The 21621-nt window shown below is 37.9% G+C and overlaps 1 protein-coding gene across 3 annotated transcripts in view; it reads right to left on the reverse strand.

Moving 5' to 3' along the window:
* The window catches only part of PSMA8 (proteasome 20S subunit alpha 8), a 42433-nt gene that overhangs the window by 16335 nt on the left and 4477 nt on the right, over positions 1-21621 (reverse strand). Inside the window, exons 2-4 of one of the 3 annotated variants that reach the window (XM_003406350.3) lie at positions 21354-21366; positions 14637-14761; positions 11522-11644 (exon numbers count right to left, since the gene is read on the reverse strand). In XM_003406350.3, the coding sequence (XP_003406398.1) occupies positions 11522-11644; positions 14637-14761; positions 21354-21366 (261 nt within the window). Of the gene's footprint in view, positions 1-11521; positions 11645-14636; positions 14780-21239; positions 21367-21621 lie in introns of all 3 variants that reach the window. The other 2 variants (XM_003406348.4, XM_003406349.3) reach the window with 2 other exon arrangements.

A 21621-nucleotide genomic window follows, 5' to 3' on the forward strand; every position in this document is an offset into this window, starting at 1 on the left:
GTAAGCATAAAAACACATCTTGTACTACATGAGAGTATACTCTCTAGTTAAGATTTTTCCTACCTCATATAACTTGTTCTATGTCATTATATTTCAGAGGATTAAAATAAACAGCTGTGAAACTTAAATTTTTGCAGCCTTGAAATTTCATTAAGATCAGAGATAAAGCCTCCTACCTGACATGACTTTCGAGTTTACTTGCCAGCAGTTTTTTTTTTTTTTTTTTTTGGTAACTGGTTGCTGCCCAGAGAGACAGTATATACAGGTGTGGTTTATCCAAAATCTCACTGGGCCTTTTAAGGTCACCTTGTAACTTCCTGGAAACGCTGGTGTTGCAGTGATTAAGAGCTGTGGCTGCTAACCAAAAGCTCGGCAGTTAGAATCCACCAGCTGCTCCTTGGAAACCTTAAGGGGCAGTTCTACTCTGTCCTATAGGGGTCGCTACGAGTCGCAACTGACTTGACAGCAACAGGTTCGGTTTGGTCTGTAACTTCCTGGTGACTTTCCTGCCCACTTCCTCCAACTCCTGATATCAAAATCCCCTAACCCTTAACTGCCTGACTGGTTTCCTAAAATCTAGCCTCCTCTTGCCATACCCATACCCTCCTCCCCACTCTACCTCCTACCCCAGAACACTTCAAGAAAGACCGCTATGTTTAAAAGAATTTTGCGATGTTTTTCCCATCTGCCTACTCAGATTAATGATGATCTTCTGTGGAAAAGATTATTAGTTACCAACCCCAATATCCATTCTTCCCTTGTGACAGAACTCTAGGCAATGTGCCTGCTGAAGAACATAATTTTCTAGCCTCCCTTGCAAATACTAATATACAAGTGGAAGTCATCGGTGGAACTTCTAAGAACCTTTGCTGCCTGGAATGCAGACATGTTGGCTGGACGTCCAGCAGCTTCCATGAGACCATAAGAAAGACTAAGATAACCAAAGCAACTGCTTACCTTCAAACTTCTCATTATGTGAAGAAATTATGTGTTAAGCATCATTAGGCCTGTTATTAGGAGCCAAAAACAACACCTCACTGATACACCTCTGAAGTGGATCCTGTGATGCACTGCTCCAACACCCCTTCATAAACAAAGGAGTTATTTCTATGGCTGCTGGAACTGCCAATTGCAGATGCCCCTCAGCTCTTAATACTCTTTGGGAGATGCCCTGGTTAACAGAGATGCCTCACTTAAGGGCATGCATGCTTCCCAGAGCAGCTATATCCGATGACTGGCTGATGAAACGTTGTAACTATCCCGCTCCCTCACCCCAACTTATAACAATATGCATCCACAAATCCAGAGCTTCCCATGGAGTTAACCGAAGCCTGTATTGAGACTCCACTGCAGCTCAGTTTCTCCCTCTGCCCAATCCAGTTCCTTTCCCTTCGATAAATGTTAATCCCAAACATACTCCCTAATAAACTTCCTAAAAATGATCATCTCTGTCTCTGAGTCTGTTTCTCATGGAACTTGACTTGCAACAGCCTTCAAAGTTTGGAAATTATTATTTTTATTTGTTGTTATTGTTCTGTCCTTTAATGCCTGTGTTCTGTGCAAATGATCATGCTTCTTACTAGACAAGCATTTAAAAAAAAAAATCAAGATAAGGATCCCTGATCCCCTGGCTATCTTCCCTTGAGGCTATGTGACCCTGGAAAGGACGAGAACTCAGCTTTTCTCATCTGAAGACCTGTTAAATTCCATACTAAGAAAAAGAGATTTGGGAATGAATAACAAACTTTAATCATAGTAAGTAAAATTAATTACAATTTTCATTATCTATAAAACATAAACAACAGAAAGCAAATCTGGCCAAGTATTTTCAGAAACATTGAATTGAATGGTTAAAACAAATAGCTTTTAAAGTCTTTTTCAGCCCTGAGATTCTATTCCTTTATGAAGACATTTTCTAGAGTGGATTCTATGAAACACTAGAGTAGAAAAATGATCTATGAAACAAGGTTTCTAAAAGTAGCTTTGAAGATTTTCTTCACTCCCTTGTAGAAGATATACAATACTTTTTAAAGATCTAAAAGTACTCTAGTAAAGAACTCATTTAATTTTTAGACAAACATCTCCAAAAATTACTTAGAGAGCCCTTACATCTATTAACATCAAAACAATACATCTTGACCATACAAAACCAACAGCCAACATCATTCTTAATGGAGAGAGACTGAAAATATTCCCCTTGAGAACAGAACAAGGATGTCCTTTATCACCACTTCTATTTAACATTGTGTGGAAGTCCTAGCTAGAGCAATAAGGCAAGAAAAAGAAATAAAGGGCATCCAAATTGGTAAGGAAGAAGTAAAATTGTCCCTATCTGTAGATGATATTGTCTTAGTCTGGGTTCTCTAGGGAAGCAAAACCAGTAAGGCATATATATATATATATACATACATATACACACACACATATGTATACATACATACACATATATATACATACATACACATATATACAAAAAGTGAGCTTTTTATCAAGGAAATGGCTCACACAGCCCCTAGAGGCTGTATGTCCCAAGTTTGTGAGGCAGGAAAGAGGATCTTCCCGACCCACAAAGCTTCAGAGCTGGTGAACCCAAGGTTGGCAGACCAGAGAAAAGTGCCGCTGCAGGCTGTTAAGATGGGTGAATCTTGAGATCGGCAGCAAGACCGCCGGCAACCCACCAGCCCAAGTCCCAAGAACCGGAGGCCAGACAAATAGGAGCAAGCCGCAAGATCTGGAAGAAGCAAAATCCCCAGTAAAGTGAGCAGAAGAAGTAGGCGGAGGAAGGCAGAGAGATGAAGGCTGTGCGGGTGGTGATCTGCCACTGGCCCTGCCCCTGCTGGTACCACTCAACAGAGTCCATCACAGGGATGATCACATATCAAATTTCAACAGGGAAGTGATCACAACATTATATAACTGCCAAAACACTGAGAATCAATGCATAGCCAAGTTGACACACAATCTTAACCATCACAGATACGATACTATACACAGAAAACCCAAAAGATTCCACGAGAAAACTACTAGAACTAATAGATTCAGCACTGTGGCAAAATATAAGATAAATATACAAAAGTCAGTTGGATTCCTATACACTAATGAACAGAACAATGAAAAGGAAATCAGGAAAACAGTACCATTTATTACAGCCCCTAAAAAAATGAAATACTTAGAAATAAATCTAGCCATAGATGTAAAAGACCTATACAAAGAAAACTACAAGACACTACTGCAAGAAACCAAGAGAGACCTACATGAATGGAAAAACACACCATGCCCATGAACAGGTAGACAACATTGTGAAAATGTCAATTCTACCCAAAGTGGTCTACAAATACAATGTGGTCCTGATCCAAATACCAACAGAATTCTTTAAAGAAATGGAAAAACTAATAATTAACTTTGTATGGAAAGGGAAGAAGCCTCGGATAAGTAAAGCACTACTGAAGAAGAATAAAGTAGGAGAACTTTTTCTATCTGACCTCAGAGCCTACTATACAGCTACAGGAGTCAAAACAGCCTGATACTGGTACAATGACAAATACACTGACCAGTGGAACAGAATTTGGAACCCAGATGTAAATTCATCCACTTATGGTCACCTGGTCATCTACAAAGACCCAAAGTCCATCAAATGGCGAAAAGACAGTCTTAACAAATGGTGCTGGCAAAACTGGATATCCATCTGCAAAAAAATGAAATGGGATCCCTAACTCACACCATATAGAAAAACTAATTCAAAATGGATCAAAGACCTAAATATAAAACCAAAAGCTATAAAGATCATAGAGGAAAAAATAGAGTCAATGCTAGTGGCCCTAATACACAGCATTAACAGGATACAAACCATAACAAACAATACACAAACACCTGAAGATAAGCTAGATAACTGGGATCTTCTAAACATTAAACACTTGCGTTCATCAAAAGACTTCACCAAAAGAGTAAAAAGAGAACCTACAGACTGGGAAAAATTTTGGGGGTATGACAAATCCAACAAAGGTCTAATCTCTAAAATCTACAGGAAAATCCAACACCTCTACAACAAAAAAGAAATAACCCAGTTAAAAAAATGGGCAAAGGATATGAACAGACACTTCACCAAAAAAGACATTTAAGTAGCTAACAGACATATGAGGAAATGCTCTCTATCACTAGCCACAAGAAAAATGCAAATCAAAACCACAATGAGATACCATCTCACCCCAACATTACTGGCCTGAATCAAACAGAAAATAACAAATGTTGGAGAGGCTGCGGGGAGACTGGAACTCTTATGCACTGCTGGTGGAAATGCAAAATGGTACAAACATTTTGGAAAATGATATGGCACTTCCTTAAAAAGCTAGAAATAGAAATATCATATGATACAGCAATCTCACTCCAAGGAATATATCCTAGTCATTTCAGCCTAAGTGCCCATCAACAGATGAATGGATAAACAAACTGGTACATACACACAATGGCATAACACACAATAACAAACAATGATCAATCTGTGAAGCGTCTCACAACATGGATACATCTGGGGGGCATTATGCTGAGTGAAATAAGCAGATCACAAAAGACAAATATTGTATGAGACTACTACTACAGAACTCATGAAAAGATTTACACGCAAAAAGAAACAAATCTTTGATGGTTACAAGGAACGGTGGGGAGGGAAAAATGCTAAATAGACAACAGATAAGTGGTAACTCTGGTGAAGGGTAAGACAATACACAATACTGGGAAAATCAGCACAACTTGATCAAGGCAAGGTCATGGAAGCTCCACAGATACATTCAAACTCCCTGAGGGATCAAATTACTGGCTGAGGGGTGTGGAGACCATGGTCTTGGGGGAACATCTAGCTCAACTGGCATAACATAGTTTGTAAAGAAAATGGTGTACATTCTACTTTGGTGAGTAGCGTCTGGGGTCTTAAAAGCTTGTGAGTGGCTATCTAAGATACTCCACTGGTCGTACCCTGTCTGCAGCAAGAGAGAATGGAGAATACCAAAGACACAAGGGAAAGATTAGTCCAAAGGACTAATGGATCACAATTACCAAAGCCATGACCAGACTGAGTCCAGCACAACCAGATGGTGCCTGGCTACCACCACCAACTGCTCTGACACGGATCACAATAGAGGGTCCCAGACAGGGCTGGAGAAAACTGCAGAACAAAATTCTAACTCACACACACAAAAAAGACCAGATTTACTGACTGGTCTGACAGAGACTGGAGAAACTCAGGGTATGGCCTCCGGATATACCCTTTTAGTTCAGTAATGAAGTCATTCCTGAGGTTCAGCCTTCAGCCAAAGATTAGGCAGGCCCATAAAACAAAACTTTAATGGACACACTAGCCTGGAGACAAGGACAAGAGGGCAGGAGGGGACAGGAAAGCTGGTAATAGGGAACCTAAGATCGAGAAGGCGAAGACTGCATGTCATGGGGTTGGCAACCAGTGTCACAAAATAATATGTATATTGTTTAATGAGAAGCTAGTTTGCTCTGTAAGCCTTCACCCAAAGTACAATAGAAAAGAAAAAAAGAATACACCTTGAGAAACACTGCTCTGCAGCACACAACATTATTAACTTTGTTCCCATTTCAAGCTTTATGGCCCATACTGAAATAGCAAAACATGCCCTCAAAAGTATTAATACTGTCAGTCACTGTAAGCCTTAAACCTACAGATGTGGGTCTCCTTAAAGTGGTACACACTAATATTTTAATTGAACTTCATGCACCAAAATCAATGGCCATCAAGTTGATTCCAATTCACGGCAACACTGTATCGAAAAAAAAAAACAAACCTGTTGCTGTTGAATAAATTTCGGCTCACAGCGACCCTGCAGGATAGAGTAGAACTGCCCCATAGAGTTTCCAAGGAGTGGCTGGTAGATTCAAACTGACAACCTTTTGGTTAGCAGCTGAGCTCTTACCACTGCACCACCAGCAACCCTACAGGACAGGGTAAAACTACCCCACAGGGTTTCCAAGGCTATGATCTTTATGAAGCAGACTGCCACATCTTTCTCCCACAGAGGGCTCCACTTCATGCTCAGTAATCTAATAATAAAAGATGCTGGTTTTCATCAGTGTTCTTTGTGAGCTAACTTTATTTATTTTCATACTTTAAAATGTGATGTTTTCACGTAACAAATAGTATATGAAAACAAAAATTTTTAACATATACTTCGAGTGCTAATGGCCAGACTGATGTCCTTAAAAATCAGTAACTACACATGAAGTAATGAAATAAAGCAGAGTTTTATAACTGTGTACAGTTTCGTAGACACACATTTAAGTATCTGTATTTTAGAACTACTAAGCAAAAACGTATCATATTTCTGCAACTAAACGTCTACGAGATAAGCACCAAACCCTCTGCTATCGAGTCAATTCCGACTATAGTGACCCTGTAAGACAGAACAGAATTGCCCGATAGGGTTTCCAAGGATGGTTGGTGGATTGAACTGCTGACCTTTTGGTTAGCAGCTAAATGCTTAACCACTGCATCACCAGGCCTCCATCTATAAGATAGTATCTTCAAAAATTAATAAAATTATACTCAAAGTAGGCACTGAGAAACAGAATTTCATGATCTGAATGCTGTAAATACTAGGTATTTTCACCCTGAAACACATGATTAGTGTTTACTGTAAAAGAGATCAACTTCCCCTACTAATTTTTAGTTAAAAGAGAAAATAAAACAACTTTAAAAAGCTATAAGAAGGTAAAAGTTACTAAAGCTTCACCAGTCTCGAGTGTGAGAACACTCTGAGAATCAAGTAGAGAGAGCTTTATATACATTCATTTATTCATCAAATGTTTATGAGTACCTTGTGTTATCAGATTCTGTTCTAGGCAATGCCGTTTCAATAGTATATAAAAATGAAACAAAAATTCCTGTCCTCATGGAGCTTATAGTCTAGTGGGGAGAGATGGATAATACACAAGAAAATATATAAAATAAATAGTAAGTTAGTGAAAAGAAGATTAAAGCAGAAAAAGGAATACAGAGCACTGGGAGTAGAACAGAAGGACTAGCTAAGAAAGGTGTCATTCAAATGGTGACCTGCATGAGGTGAAGGGGCAAACCATGCAATTATCTACAAGAGAGCTCCAGGCAGACAGGGTAATAAGGAAGGTGAAAGGCACATGTCTGGCTTTTGAGAAATGCTAAGTGGCCAATGTGGCTGAGTAGGGAAGCAAGAGGAGACTGAGTAAGGTGTTTAAGTCAGAGTTAACGGGAAGCCAGGTAAGGTAAAGCCTTGTAGACCATTGTAAGGGCCTTGGCTCTTACTTACTATGGGAAGGCAGGGGAGGATTATGAATGGAAGAATGATCTGATCTAACTTAAATTTTAGCAGAATCTATTGACAATTAGGAAATAGGCAAGAAAGGATGGTATTGGGAGAGGCACTCCTATATGGGCTTGGAGTGTCCCAGTATTTACTTGCTGGGTATGCCAAGAAAGAATGCACAGCCATGACTGCTTTTGACCTAGGCCATTTCTCAGGATTGTGTTTACAGCAAGCAACCTTGAAGATGAGGTAATATTACCTTACAGAATAGAGCAGCCTTGCTCACTGTCTACTATAAAAGTCATAGACTCTCCAAGTTCAGAGTTTCTCAGATGCAAAGTATACTCTCTGCAGCTGCATGAGTTCTTCTGTGTTGTCCTCCTGGGATCTGCAGAGCATGAGGAACTGGCACCATCATGAAGCTCATGTTGCTTGTTGTGAAATGGGGTGGTGGTGGGAAGCAGTGTAATCAAGAGAGGGTTTGTGTTTTGTTTTTTAAGATGGGAGAAATAATAAAGTGTTCACTTATAGGTTGATTTCTTATTAAAATAATAAAAATAGACTGGACATTCCAAGTGGCTTAGACCTCCCCAATTGATCTCTAAGAAAGATTACTTCCATAATAGCTTAACCCTATCCTCAGGAACCTTCCTCTGTAAGGTCTAAATCAGTTTGTTACAGATGTATAAACCAATGTACAGTCCAGGGGTCAGCAAACTAGCCGATGAGCCAGTTCCCCATTTTTTTAAGTTTCATTGGTACACAGCCACACCAATTCTTTACATAATGTTGGTGTCTGGTTTCATGCTACAGTGGCAGAGTTTAGTAGTTGCAACAGGCTGCAAGATTTTGTAATATCATGCTTCAGTCATTTGGAAAACATTGGTTCACTAAATTATATAACCCAGATACAGAGCTTCCAAATGTTGACCCATTTTATTTTTAAAATATCAAATAATCATGCTTGTTAATTTCACCAAAAAGCTCATCAGAAAAATCTTTACGTACTGAGAGGCTGTCAAGCTCATGGTAGCAAATACCAGTTTCCTAAAATTCTAATTTTTTCTTGAAAGCTCAAATTTTACCATGGGCAACAAATGCTGTCAGATGTTTCCTTAAGGTGACATACTCAGCTCGCTCATTTTTGAGAAGCTGTTTGTTCTGCCAAATACCCAAATCTGAATAAAAATGAAGTTCCATAGAAAATGGACTTGAGCTTGCAACTCCAACAATTGCATAACTGCGTTTCCTTCAGACAACCACTGTACCTGCAACAGAAATGCTTTATGCCCATTTCCATTCATCATACGGAAAATAAAAAGGACTTGTACTCAAGAGTTAAGATTTAGCAAAATTAGTAGTTTTTACTACTTCATCAAGGCCATCTTATATGAAAGCCAGATTTACTTGTTTGTTTATTTACTACAGGTACATGCCAGTGAATCACACAATGAGTACTAACACAGGCAGCTGCCAATGCCTTGATTCTTGCTAAGGCACAAGCAGTTTTACACACCATTTCTTTTATATCAACAATGCAAACGTCCACACAGTTAAAAAAAAAAAAAAAAGGCAAACATCATCTTAGTAGTATTATGAAAATAATTTTGACTTCATGGGCCAGGGATCTGTAGACCACGTTTTTGAGATCAGCTGTCTTATAATAAACAATTTGGTTAAACCCTTTCAACTTATAAGGCAAGCAACTCCTATACGGTATGGATTTCACACAGATCTACCTGAAAGTTCCTGAAGTTGCAGTTTCTCAAATTAAAATGATGGGTCCCAAATCTGGCAGACCAACAGCATTATTTGGTAAGATCCTCCCTAAGCCCATCCCTATATGGCAGTACCCCGCCCCCAACCCCCCAGCATAGTCACTTGGTTGGTTCCTTTCATTTGGTTTCAGTTTAAACATCACTTCCTCAAAGAAATGCTCCCTGGACACACCATACATATGGAGCATCCTTCTGCCTCTAGGGCTCTGCCCTTAACAGTTCTCCTGTTTGGAATACCATCGCAAATAACTGCCCAGCTGGCTTCTTTACTTTCTTCAGGTGTCTGTTCAAATGTTTCAGAGAGACCTTCCCTTTCCACTCTATCTACTAGTTAGTCACTCTCTAGCCTCCTTACCTTGTTTTCTTATTCTTCACAGCATTTATATATATTTGGCTTAAGGACAGCAACGTGATGTAGTAGAATGAATATTGAACTAATAAATAGAAGACCGTGAATTCCAACTGTGCTATTAACTAGTGGTTTGAACTAAAAACAAAACAAAAAAAATCGCTTAACCCCTGCATCTGTTACCATATATGCAAAATAAAAAGGTTTACAAATTTTTTATTGTTGTGGATTTTTTACACCACGTAATACTTCCTTCAATCAAAACCTTATAAGAAAGTGAAATATGTAAAATGATGGTAGTGGGCTGTATTTCTATCAAGTTGCCTTAAGAAACCACAGCAGAGTATACATAGTTTCAGACCAAGATGATCAATGATATTCCCAATAATTTTAAAATTCCCTAATCCCAACAAATTGATTCTGGGATAAAACTAAAATGCTTCATTGTGTATTTCCAGAAAAAAACCAATCTAAAATGAAAAATGAAATATAAGCTTGGAATATTTTGTTATGATATTAAAATGAAGGGTAATGATGTAATAATAAATGCAAACAGAAGATGGCAGCCTTCAAAATATTTAGAGAATTGAGTGTAATAATTTGTTTAAGATATAGATCTGGGAGGCACAAAATATCTAGTACATGTAAAAGATTTGTAATTGACAGAAAAAAAATCAGATATTTGCAGCAGGCAAATCCATATTTTCTCAGTACTAATGAAATTTTCCTAAATGCTTAAAAGGCAGCTTAAAAGATGTGCAGCTAGCACACAATATTCCAATCTTTGTGGCAAGAATATAATCCAGTGTTTTACTGGCCTGGTTAACTGATTTATAAAACAGTATCTTAGGAGTATGGTCAGCTCAAAGCAAATCTTTTACTTAACACAGGCCTAAAGATCACAGCAGTGTTTCCCTACTATTTATTTATTTGGCTTTCAATAAAGGTACAACGAACTTCTTGTGAAATTTTTTAGATCCTTGGTATTCAAACTTTTAACAAATCTAAATCACGTGTAATACATTCTGTAGTGTAGCCTTATTCTCATATGTAAGAATACAAATTCACTTCTGGAGATAAGATGTAAATATCCAAAGTGGGCTCTGAGACATTAGGCACATGTCTCTAAATAATTTAGAATTGGTACACAGCTGTTTTTCCAAAGTGCCTTTTAATGTCTAAGACACAGAAGGCATGCTATATCTATTAAATTAAATTTAAAGATATTTCTGGCTAATTAGAATAACAGAAAAGAATAATGTTTATGATCTTTCTCCCTCCTATTCAGAGCCCCACCATTACCAAGCTCACTTTCACAGTTCTTCTTAATTACCAACTCCAAAAATCTTGGGATGGCTGAACTGGCAACTGCAGAGAATTCACTGAGCTTTGGTCTCTTCTCTGCAAGGCCAACCTTCTTCCTCTCCTAAGGAAGAAAACTTTTTCCTCTTTCTCAGAAACCACCACTAGTTCTGTAAAAAAAAAAAGTTTCTTTCTGCAGGCCCTAGATTTTTGTATTAGATTCGAGTGTACCATTAAACAACGTTAGTTGGGTACTGAAACAGGAGTTAACAACTTATCCAGAAAACAAATTACATTTTAGGAATTATGTGGAGACAACTACAACACACTGACACTTAAGTATAGATTCACAGTTTGGGGTGTATGACTTTACTAGATAGAATACAGAATACATGAAATATTTCTGTAAAGGGCTTAAATACCCATTTCTTTCTTAAAAGCAGAAAGAATTATTTCTAGCCAAATAGGCATCTGTATGATGTGGTACTAATTTCAAAGAATGAACAATGAATAGGAACTAGTTATTTCTCTTTCCTGGCCATTTATGTACACTTAAGATTTGTCTCATCTTTACAAAAGTAAGGAAAAGGCCCTATGATAAATAAGCTGATGTGTTTATCCATCAAAAACTCTCACAGTTGCTGACAAGCTATAGGGTTACATTTATAAAGTCTAGGCCACCATCAAAATTATACGACCTAATTTTTGTCATGTCCCCGAAAGCAATAAAGTACTTATGATGAACACTACTCATTCAACTTCTGACAAAAAAAATTAACAAATTCGTAATTTACCTTCCAAGCATGATAGGTACCAGAGGGATCTGTCTGATACAACCTTGGGATACCATCATCATCGAAACCTACAATTAAGGCAGAAATACCAAAAGGTCTTCGTCCATTGCTCTGAGTATATTTCTGAAAAATAAAATGTTTTCATAACTGTTGACTATGTGAGGTCACCACAAAGAATTACACTATTACTTATCAAGTAAATTCTAATAATAAAGTATTTGTCACAATGATCTACTTTACCAATTCTTATTCTACATATTTTAGAGATCATCTTCCTGAAACCTAAATGGACTAACCATGATAAAAATTTTAAGAAATCAATGTACACAGTCTGTAAAACAAAATCACAAATTTGATTATATAAAATTTTATAATTGTTTTCTTGTTGCTTTATGTACGTTTTAGTAACGTAACTACACTGAATCTCTGTCATCTATCAGAATATTTTATCATTATGTCACATCATTTTGGTCCCCAATAAAGTTATTAGAGTGAGCTACGCTTTAGAAGTACGTCGTTGGTTTACCTATTATTAAGCACTCTGTTCACTACATACTAAGTTTGTCTATTTGAAAACCAAAATAAGACATTATTTTCAGTCCCATGAGAAGGAAACCGTTATTTCTCTTTGAAAAAAAGGATGCTTTTTCTTCAGACAATGGGGCACCGAAAACCAATTTTATTTCTTCCTACTTTAGTGCCAGGAACTTTCTGGATTTATATCCAGGGGATGGAATTCACGTGCTAAGTCTTGGAGACTGGTATCCCAAGAAGCTGTGCAAAGGGGCAGTCCTGACAAAAAGCTGAGGACAAAATTTTTGGCCAACTTTAGGAACTATATATAATTCTACAGTTTAAAATAGTTTTATATTTTCTTTCTGAGCTTCTCTATGTATCATATCTACTTTTTGGTTCTTTTATCTTTCAACTTTATCATATTATATGTAGATTTATAAGCCACTTTAAAATTTTAATGCAAACAGCTGGGCTCTGACCATAAACAAGCTCTTAAAGAACAGGTTCTATGTCCTAATTCCTCTGTACTCCCTAAATTCCTAGTTCACACCTAGGTATGAAGTAGGTGCCTTGTAAACATACCTTACAGGAGAGAACTTTTTTATTCCTTTGCTTAATAAACAATGCTTTCTCTTTTTAAATGAAGGAGTAATATGCACACAGTTAAAATGACTTAGAAGTATAAAAGGTTGTACATGAAAAGATCTCTCTCTTCTGCCCCAGAGCCCAGGCCCTCCCCAATGGCAACCCCACTGCTACAGATGTACAGCGTGCATTTCCAAAAATGTTCTATGCATAGCTTTTTTAAATTTCTGTAAGAAAACTTTAAAAGCACAATTGGGAATGTTGTATACACAATGTTCTGTCTCTGTACCTTGTTTTTTGGTGGATGCTTTTTTAATTACTGAGAAAATAAAATAGAAAAATAGTATAATATAAAAATGTTGGACTTTCTTACAATATGAATTTACAAAGAAAAAAACAAGTAATAGGGCAACTTTGTTATAAATAAATCAGTTAAAATTTTAATCTATAAAATATTAAAAACCTGACCAGCTGCCGTTGAGTCAATTCTGACTCATGGTGACCCCACATGTTACAGAGTAGAACTGCTCCATAGGGTTTTCAAGGCTGTGATCTTTTGGAAGCAGATTAAGAGGCCTGTCTTCCGAGGCACCTTTGGATGGGTTCAAACTGCCAATCTTGAGTGTAAACTGTTTGTGCTACCCAGAGACCTATTTAGAATAGTTTATAAAATTTCCAAGAGGGCAAATGGTAAAATCCATGCCATTAAGTACTCTAAGTGCTTTAAATGTATTAAATCATTAAATCCATAACGTAACTCAATGAAGTATTATTGTAGCACTCATTTTATAAATAAGAAAACTGAGACAAAAACAGGCACCAACTACAAAGTAGCAAAGCCAAGATTCAAACCTCAACATTCTAGGAATTAGGGCCACTCTTAACCACTAAAGTACCTGTCATAAGGAAAGAGTTTACACTGGGAGAAATGAAAATATCAAACCACTATGTGGGAAAATTCAGCCTCAATACTAATTACAAAATATGAATTAAAACAATTCATACAGTGCTATCTTGAACTTATTTGCAAAATAAAAGAAAAATGAAAAACCCAACATTGATGATTCTTCAGAGGTACATTTATCTGGTTCAATCTTTTTAGAAAGCAATTTAGCCACATATAACAAGTCTTAAAAATGGTTACTATTTCTGATCTAGTAATTCCACCTTGAAAATTAATTTAACAATACGATTCAGAAAGGAAAAAAAAAAGCTGTGAAAAAGAGAGTAATATTATTAAAGTAGGAAAAAAGGCGGGGCGGGGGGGCAAAGAAACTATTGAAAAAGAAACTGGAAACAACCTAACTGAATTATCAGATAGCAACTAGACATACATGTAACTAGTAAAAATGATATAGCTATGAGGACTATGTTGACACGTGTTCCTGTTGTTATGTGCCATCAAGTCAGTTCTGAGTCATAGCGACCCTGTAGGACAGAGCAGAACTGTCCCACAGGGCTTCCAAGGAGCAGCTGGTGGATTTGAACCGCCAACCTTTTGGTTAGTAGCTGAGGTCTTAACTACTATGCTGCCAGGGCTCCATGTGAACATATATAAAGTACAAATAAAGTAACAAGTGAAAAAAGAATACCTGCGCACATCATGATTATACTAAATGTAAATATCTAGATTCAGAAGTTGTCACATATACACCTAATTAGTTGTGTATAGGTTTGTAGGTGACAGAATTACGGGTATTTTCTTTGGAAAAATTCAAAGAATGTTTCTTATTACTGTATCTCCAGAAGTATAGCAACCACCTTAAAAGATTAGATTTACTTTTCTTTCAAATTTTTAAATTATTATAATCGATACTGGTTGAGATTTCTCCTGATCAAATGAACCCATTCCATTGGAATAAGTATGTGAATATGAATTTAGTGTGAGAAGGAGTAAGATATTTAGTAGATTCAACAGACTCAATGATTGGGTTGATTGTAGTATTTCCGTGATAGTACTCATAATGGTGGAAAGGGAGAAAATGTGAAGAAATTTGTTAGAATATCAGCTTACCTGCTTTAGAGTTGCTATGAAGCGAGTTATATATTCTACAGTGACCGGGTCCTCCACTGTAAGCTTATGACTCTGGCACTCCACACGAGCTCTGTTTATCACTACTCTAGCATCAGCAGTTAGTCCTATAAAAGTATTCAATATATTACAAAAAAAGGATGACTTTTCGTTGTCAAAAGGATTTTAGTTACTACGAAATCTTTCTTATCTTTTGTTTTTATCAACACAAACTGATTAAAAAGGATTTGGAAAATAAAAGTATCACTTTTTCTACATTCTGATTTATTTACTTCAAGAATTAATTTGATGCATTATTTGCTTTGTAGAGAAAATGGTTTTAAAGAAGAATGACTTAAAGACAAATGTTAAGAAAACTGTTTCCTAAAGAGTAAAAAAAAAAAAATTTTTTTTTTTTTTTTTTTTTTTTACTGTAAGCTGGTTTAATTCACAGTAGCTGAGCTGGTCATTAGGCTTCTTCATTAAATAAATTTACAAAATTACCAATAGCCATTTATGAAACTCTGTCCTGAAAACAGACTTGTACGATTTAAAAATAAAATTTTCTGAGTGGAAAAAAAAAAAGTTCTGTAATTACATTTTTTTAAATGTATTTTTTTTGAAGATTTCAATGGCACTCTATTCAAAAGTTCATGGTCTATCCTGATTTCAAAACCCAAAACAAACTTATTACCTAAACCATGAAATAAGCCAGATTTCTTCTTATGAAAATAATGAGTATTACTTTACCATCAAACATACATCCACTGAATCCAAATTGTTTTCAATGCAAATGGTCACTTCTTGGAAACCCTGGTGGCGTAGTGGTTAAGTGCTATGGCTGCTAACCTAAGGGCTGGCAGTTTGAGTCCACCAGGAGCTCCTTGGAAACTCTATGGGGCAGTTCTACTCTGTCCTATAGGGTTGCTACGAGTCGGAATTGACTCGACGGCACTGGGTTTGGTTTTTGGTTTGGTCACTTCTCAGCATTTCAAGGGCTTGAAAGTCAAAATGTTAAAACAGAAAAGGAAAAATGTCTCCTTGCCTGTGCAATACCAAAACATCAAGTGATAATTCTCAACCACTCCTATAAGGAAATAGAGTATATTTCTATTAACAGTAACAAACTCACAATAAACTTTAACTGATCAAATAACTGCAAACACTTCTATTTAAGACCTCTTTGGCATCTGACTCTTCCATAGTCATTTTTAATTTTTAAGTCCCCCCCAACTCTCTCCATACCACATTGCCAAAAAAATTCGTTCACCAAAGCTCTACAACTTAGCCATTTCTCACATAACCATCAATCTTTTGCAGTCACAAACTCTTACTACCCACCCTTCGACACCATTTCACATCCTGTTTGTACAAACGTGGAAAAATTCTTCATTCTGAAGACAGTTACTATCAGTCCATAATGAAGCAGCTGTCAAACATGCTACTGGTAGAGTCACCCTAGCACTCATAGGTAAGGTGCCAATTGTAATCAGATACTCAACTATAGGAAAAGAAACTGATTCTCTTCTCTTCGTAAATGTTATTTGAGAGAAATAAACGGCAAGAGGAGGTTGACACATTACTCAATTATAAAACATGATCAGGTAGAAGATTAGTGGTGTCACTAGGAGGTGCTAACTGCACCCCGACACTGTCAGAGGGTACACCAAAATGACCCCAGGGTCCATGGCGGTGGAGGTGAGCCGGTCTACCAGGGGAGGGATTTCTAAGGCAGTGGCGTCACTAGGGTTGGTGTCACCTATCATCCAGTGTGGTAACTTGTCACATACCACACACATACACTGTCACTTGCCAGTCACTAAGTGGGGTGTCACCCAGTACGGCAACTCATCTCCAGAGTGGCCAGTGGGAGAGGGGAGAAGCTGAGGGGTGCCACAGAAGGAAGGGCCAGGAGGGGTGGGGCTGCGTGAGGGGTGGGGCTGCACAGTGCTGGCTCAGCCCTATGCAGGCAGTTGTTTGTCACTGGGCCAGCCCTGCCTGCCCCAGGGGACATGGTGACAACATGAGTTACTGCACTGGTTAATACCAACCCTAGAGACGTCACTGTAGGAGATTTCTAAGTATTTACCTTTTAAAAGGTGAATATGACTTAAAACTGAAGAAACAAAAGTATCATACTTAGAAAAGTAGTATTACCACTAGTTCAAGAAAAAATATTAGTCATAAACTTGCCAAATTATATGAACAACACAGTGTATATGTCGGTTTTTAACATTAGTATCAATTACAGTAATCAATATTAATTGGCTAGGTTAAAAGAGAACAAATCCTACTTAATTAAAAATAGCATTTGAAATTACAACTTCATGTTTATAAATAAGCAATATGTGGAAGAGATGAGCCTTCAGTCTAGTGCTTTTAAATTTATACCACAACTTTACCTTGAAGATATTATCGTAATATAAATTTCCACTGTTACGTGGAATTCCACATGCTATATTCAATAAATTTTTTTCAAATTCTTCACTTTTTCATATGGTTGTTTTCCAAATATTAAAATCACAATACAACAGCAAAAAAAAGCATGATTTTTTTTTCTGACTTGTACTCATCGTAATATATTCCAACACTGTAGAGGAAATAAGAGCTACCATATGATTTCACAACTTATAAATGGGATATTACACATATTCTTCCCTAACCTACTATTTTAAGCAATTTATTATGGATACTTTTCCATGTCAATACACACTGATCCTACCACCTCTTTTTTAAACTGCCACTAAATAATAACAATGATAGTACAGTAGTAAGCTGGATGATGAATAAGGAAGACCAATGAAGAACTGATGACTTTGAATTGTGGTGCTGGCAAAGAACATGGAGTATACAATGGACTGCCATAAGAACGAACAAATCTGTCTTGGAAGAACAACAACCAGAATGCTCCTGAGAAGCAAGGATGGTGAGACTGCATCTTAAGTACTTTGGACATGTTGTCAGGAGGGATCAGTCCCTAGAGAAGGGCATCACGCTCAGTGAAGCAGAGGGTCAGTGAAAAAGATAAAGACCTTCAATCAGATGGACTGACACAGTGGCTGCAACAATGGGCTCAAACATAGCAATGACTGTGAGGATGGCACAGGACTCCATTATGAGGAAGTCGCAGGACTGGGCAGTGTTTTGTTCTGTTGTACACAGGGTTGACATGAGTCAGAACCAACTGTACAGCACCTAACTACAACACCAACTGTAGTAGTGGTCAGAGTAATAATAATATTTGTTAAACACTCGCCAGGTATCAGACACTGTTTTAAATGCATCACATGTATTAACTCACGTAATTCTCGTAACAGATCAATAAGGTAGATACTATCATTAACCGCGTGTTACGAATGACTAAACCGAGGCAAGGAATAGTTTACTACCTTACCCACAGTCACAGGTTTAGTAGACAATGGAGTCTGGCTTAGAACAGAGTTGTTAGGATTCTAGAGCCTCTGCTTTTAAACCACTGCAAGGATATACCATGATTTATGACATCAATTTCCCAATAACAGACATTTAAGTATTTTCCAATGCCTAAAACAAATTAGTATGGGGTGGAGAATTTAGCAAATGTTTATTTCATTATGCTAAAAAGCAACACACGTATTTAAAAAAAAATTTTATATTAAAGTTAGAAAGGTATGTGTACCAGAAATTAAAGCATCCCACATCATTTATATTAGGATGATTTCTCTTTAAAGACAGGATAAAGGCTGTTTTTTGCTCAATAAAGTTTTAGCCTTCAATATAAAAATTCTGGTTTTAAAAACAATTAACAATTAGAAGATGAACAAAAGACATTAATAGACATCTTATTTGCTAGAGACAGCAAACAAGCTCATGAAAAGATGTTCAACATCATTAGTCGTTGTTGTTGGGCACCACTGAGTCGATTTCAACTCAGCGACCCCATGTGACACAGGAGAACTGCGCCATAGGGTTTTCTTGGCTCTAATTTTCACGAAGGAGATTGACAGGTCTTTCTCTTGTACAGCCACTGGGCGGGTTCAAACCGTGGACCTTTCAGTTAGCAGCCAAGTGTTTAGCCACTGCACCACCAGTGCTCCTCCATTAGCCATTAATCAAAAAAACAAAAAACCCATTGCCGTCAAGTTGGTAACAACTCATAGCAACCCTACAGGACAGAGTAGAACTGGCCTGTTGGGTTTCCAATGAGCGGCTGGTAGATTCAAACTGCCAACCTTGTGGTTAGCAGCCTAGCTCCTAAACACTGTGCCACCAGGGCTCCATTAGGAAAATGCAAATTAAACCCACAGTGAAAAAATATCATTTAATTTGCCTGTAAGAATGCCTAAAATGAAAAAATAGTGACAATATCTAATGTTGGCAAGGATGCAGAGAAACACTGCTGGTGGGAATGTAAAATAGTATACAGCCACCTTGAAAAAACAATTTGGCAGCTTCTTATAAAACTAAGCATGCATCCACCGTATGGGCCAGCAATTGTACTCTTGGGCATATCAGAGATCTGAAAACCTATGTTCACACAAAGACTTGTACATGAGCATTCACAGCAGTTTTGTTTGTAACAGGCAAAAAACTGGAAACAACCCAAATGTCCTTCAACAGACACTGCTAACAAACTGTGGTACATTCCTATCATAGAACACTACTCAGCAATAAGAAGGAATAGACTATTGACATATACAGGGACTTGGATGAAGCTTAAGTGAAAGTCAATCTGAAAAGGTTACATACTGCATGATTCCATTCAGGTAACATCCTCGAACGACAAAATTATAGAGATGTGGGTGTGACTACAAAGAAACGGCATAAGGTAGTCTTGTGGTGATGGAACAGCTCTGTGTCTCGATTGTGGTGACGGCTACATGAATCAACACATTTGATAAATTATAATAAAACTACATACGCCTCACACAAAGACACACACAAATGAGTAACGTAATACTGGTAAAAACTGAATAAGCTCTGTGGATTGCACCAGCTTCCTGGTTTAGAAGATGTTACCATTGTGAACAACTGGGTGAAGGGTATAGGGACCTCCCCATATTTTTTCTTCAACTTCCTGTAAATCCAGAATTATTTTAAAATAAAGAAGTTTAAAAAGAAAGCAACTACCCAATGCTGTAAGTAAGGTAATGATATATATGTAATTGTTGTGAGTTGCCATTAAGTTGATTCTGTCTTATGGAGACCCCACGTGTACAGAGTAGGACTGCTCTACGGGGTTTTCAAGGCTGTGACCTTTCAGAAGCAGATCACCAGGCCTGCCTTCTGAGGCGTCTCTGGGTGGGTTCAAACTGCCATCTTTTTACCTTGTCAAGTGCTTAAGCATTTGTGCCACCCAGGGACTCCTTGGTATAAACAGTTAATGCATTTGGCTGCTAACCAAAAGGCTGGAGGTTCCAGTCTATCCAGAGGTGCCTTGGAAGAAAGGCCTGGTGATCTACATCTTAAAAATCAGTCAACATAAACCTCATGGAGCACAGTTCTACTTGCACATACATGGGGCCACCATGAGCCGAAGTGGATTCAACAGAAGCTGGTGGTACGTATCTATGTGTATCTATATGTATGTTGTAGTTAGTTGCCTTTCAGTTGACTCTGACTCATGACAACCCCATATGTGCAGAGTAGAACTGCTCCATAGGGTTTTAAGGCTGTAACCTATCGGAAGCAGATGGCCAGACCTGTCTTCCAAGGCATCTCCAGATGGGTTCAAATAGCCAACCTTTCAGTTAGTCGAGCACTTAACCGTTTGCACCACTCACAAACTAACTCACTCTCTCTGTACACGTACGCACGCACGCACGCACGCACGGTTTACAGCAAAAGGAAGCAGTCCTTCAGAAGATCCAAATGACTAGAACTACTTCCTGCCCTCCTCCCCCAGCAGCTTTGGGCTTCATGTTTTGAAGCCATTGCACCTCCCCCTCTGAAGTCTAATCTTTTGTCTAAAAAAGCAGCAGGGTTAAAGAGATACAATTCAGGGCTAACAATTCCAGGCTGGTGCCCCTATGTCTAACTACCCCCTCTTCAGGTGATCAGGCGAGAAAACTTGCGTTGCACTCTGCAGTGAAATATACGACCACTGGAACATAAAACCGAGTAGGGGAAGATTCTCAGGGTCCTTTGCCCATGGTGCAAAGAGAGGGGGCACCCATGGAAGTTTTCTATTCCAGCCAGATAGCTTTTGAGCCAGGGAGGGCTGCTCATGATGGGACTATTGCTGTTGTACACTGTCTGCTGCCTGTAATTAAAATGGCTTTCACTTTTGCCAACACCATGTTAGTGTCTCGTGTGTACAACTTGATCAGGATAAATGGACTTCACACCCATGGAGTGGTTGGTACCACTGGGTGGAATTCGCATCCCAGTACTCTGGTGGTTACCTGGAATCTGGAGACAGCTCTTAAGGCAACCTGCACGTGCAACGTACACAGAACTGTGATTTTCCTTAAAAGATAGGGCATACTGTTTCTTTTTAATAAGAAACGGTATACTACTCCATATGTTGTGTATATATAGCCCAACAGCTATAGGTAGTGGGGCCAACTATGCTGCCCTAATAAGACACTAAATTACTCTGCATCTTTACCGTAGGTCCTTAAGTACCTGCAAAAGCCATGCAGACGTGGTCATCAAGGGCACAAATTTTCCTCACAGTCCTTTCATCTTGAAGCTTGGCAACAGATTTCTTTTCTACTCCGAGCACAACTATATTGGTACCTCGAATTCCGACCTGTCATTAAAAAACATAATTAGCTGTCAATTTTAACATTAAAATCAAGTTATTCTAACACACGAATTAAGGGAAAAACCTTTTCTTTAAACATGCAATAAAAGTGAGAAAAGTAGACTTCTAGGAAAAAAGCTGTACAGGCACAAGCTTACTGAAAGTCCGTCCCAAAAAAAGCAAAGAAGATAAATAGGTAGAAATTACAAAGACTATACCACCAATGCTGAAACTACAACACTATCCAAGTCTTACACAACA

This window comes from Loxodonta africana, chromosome 11 (assembly GCF_030014295.1).
Source record: "Loxodonta africana isolate mLoxAfr1 chromosome 11, mLoxAfr1.hap2, whole genome shotgun sequence".
NCBI lineage: Eukaryota > Metazoa > Chordata > Mammalia > Proboscidea > Elephantidae > Loxodonta > Loxodonta africana.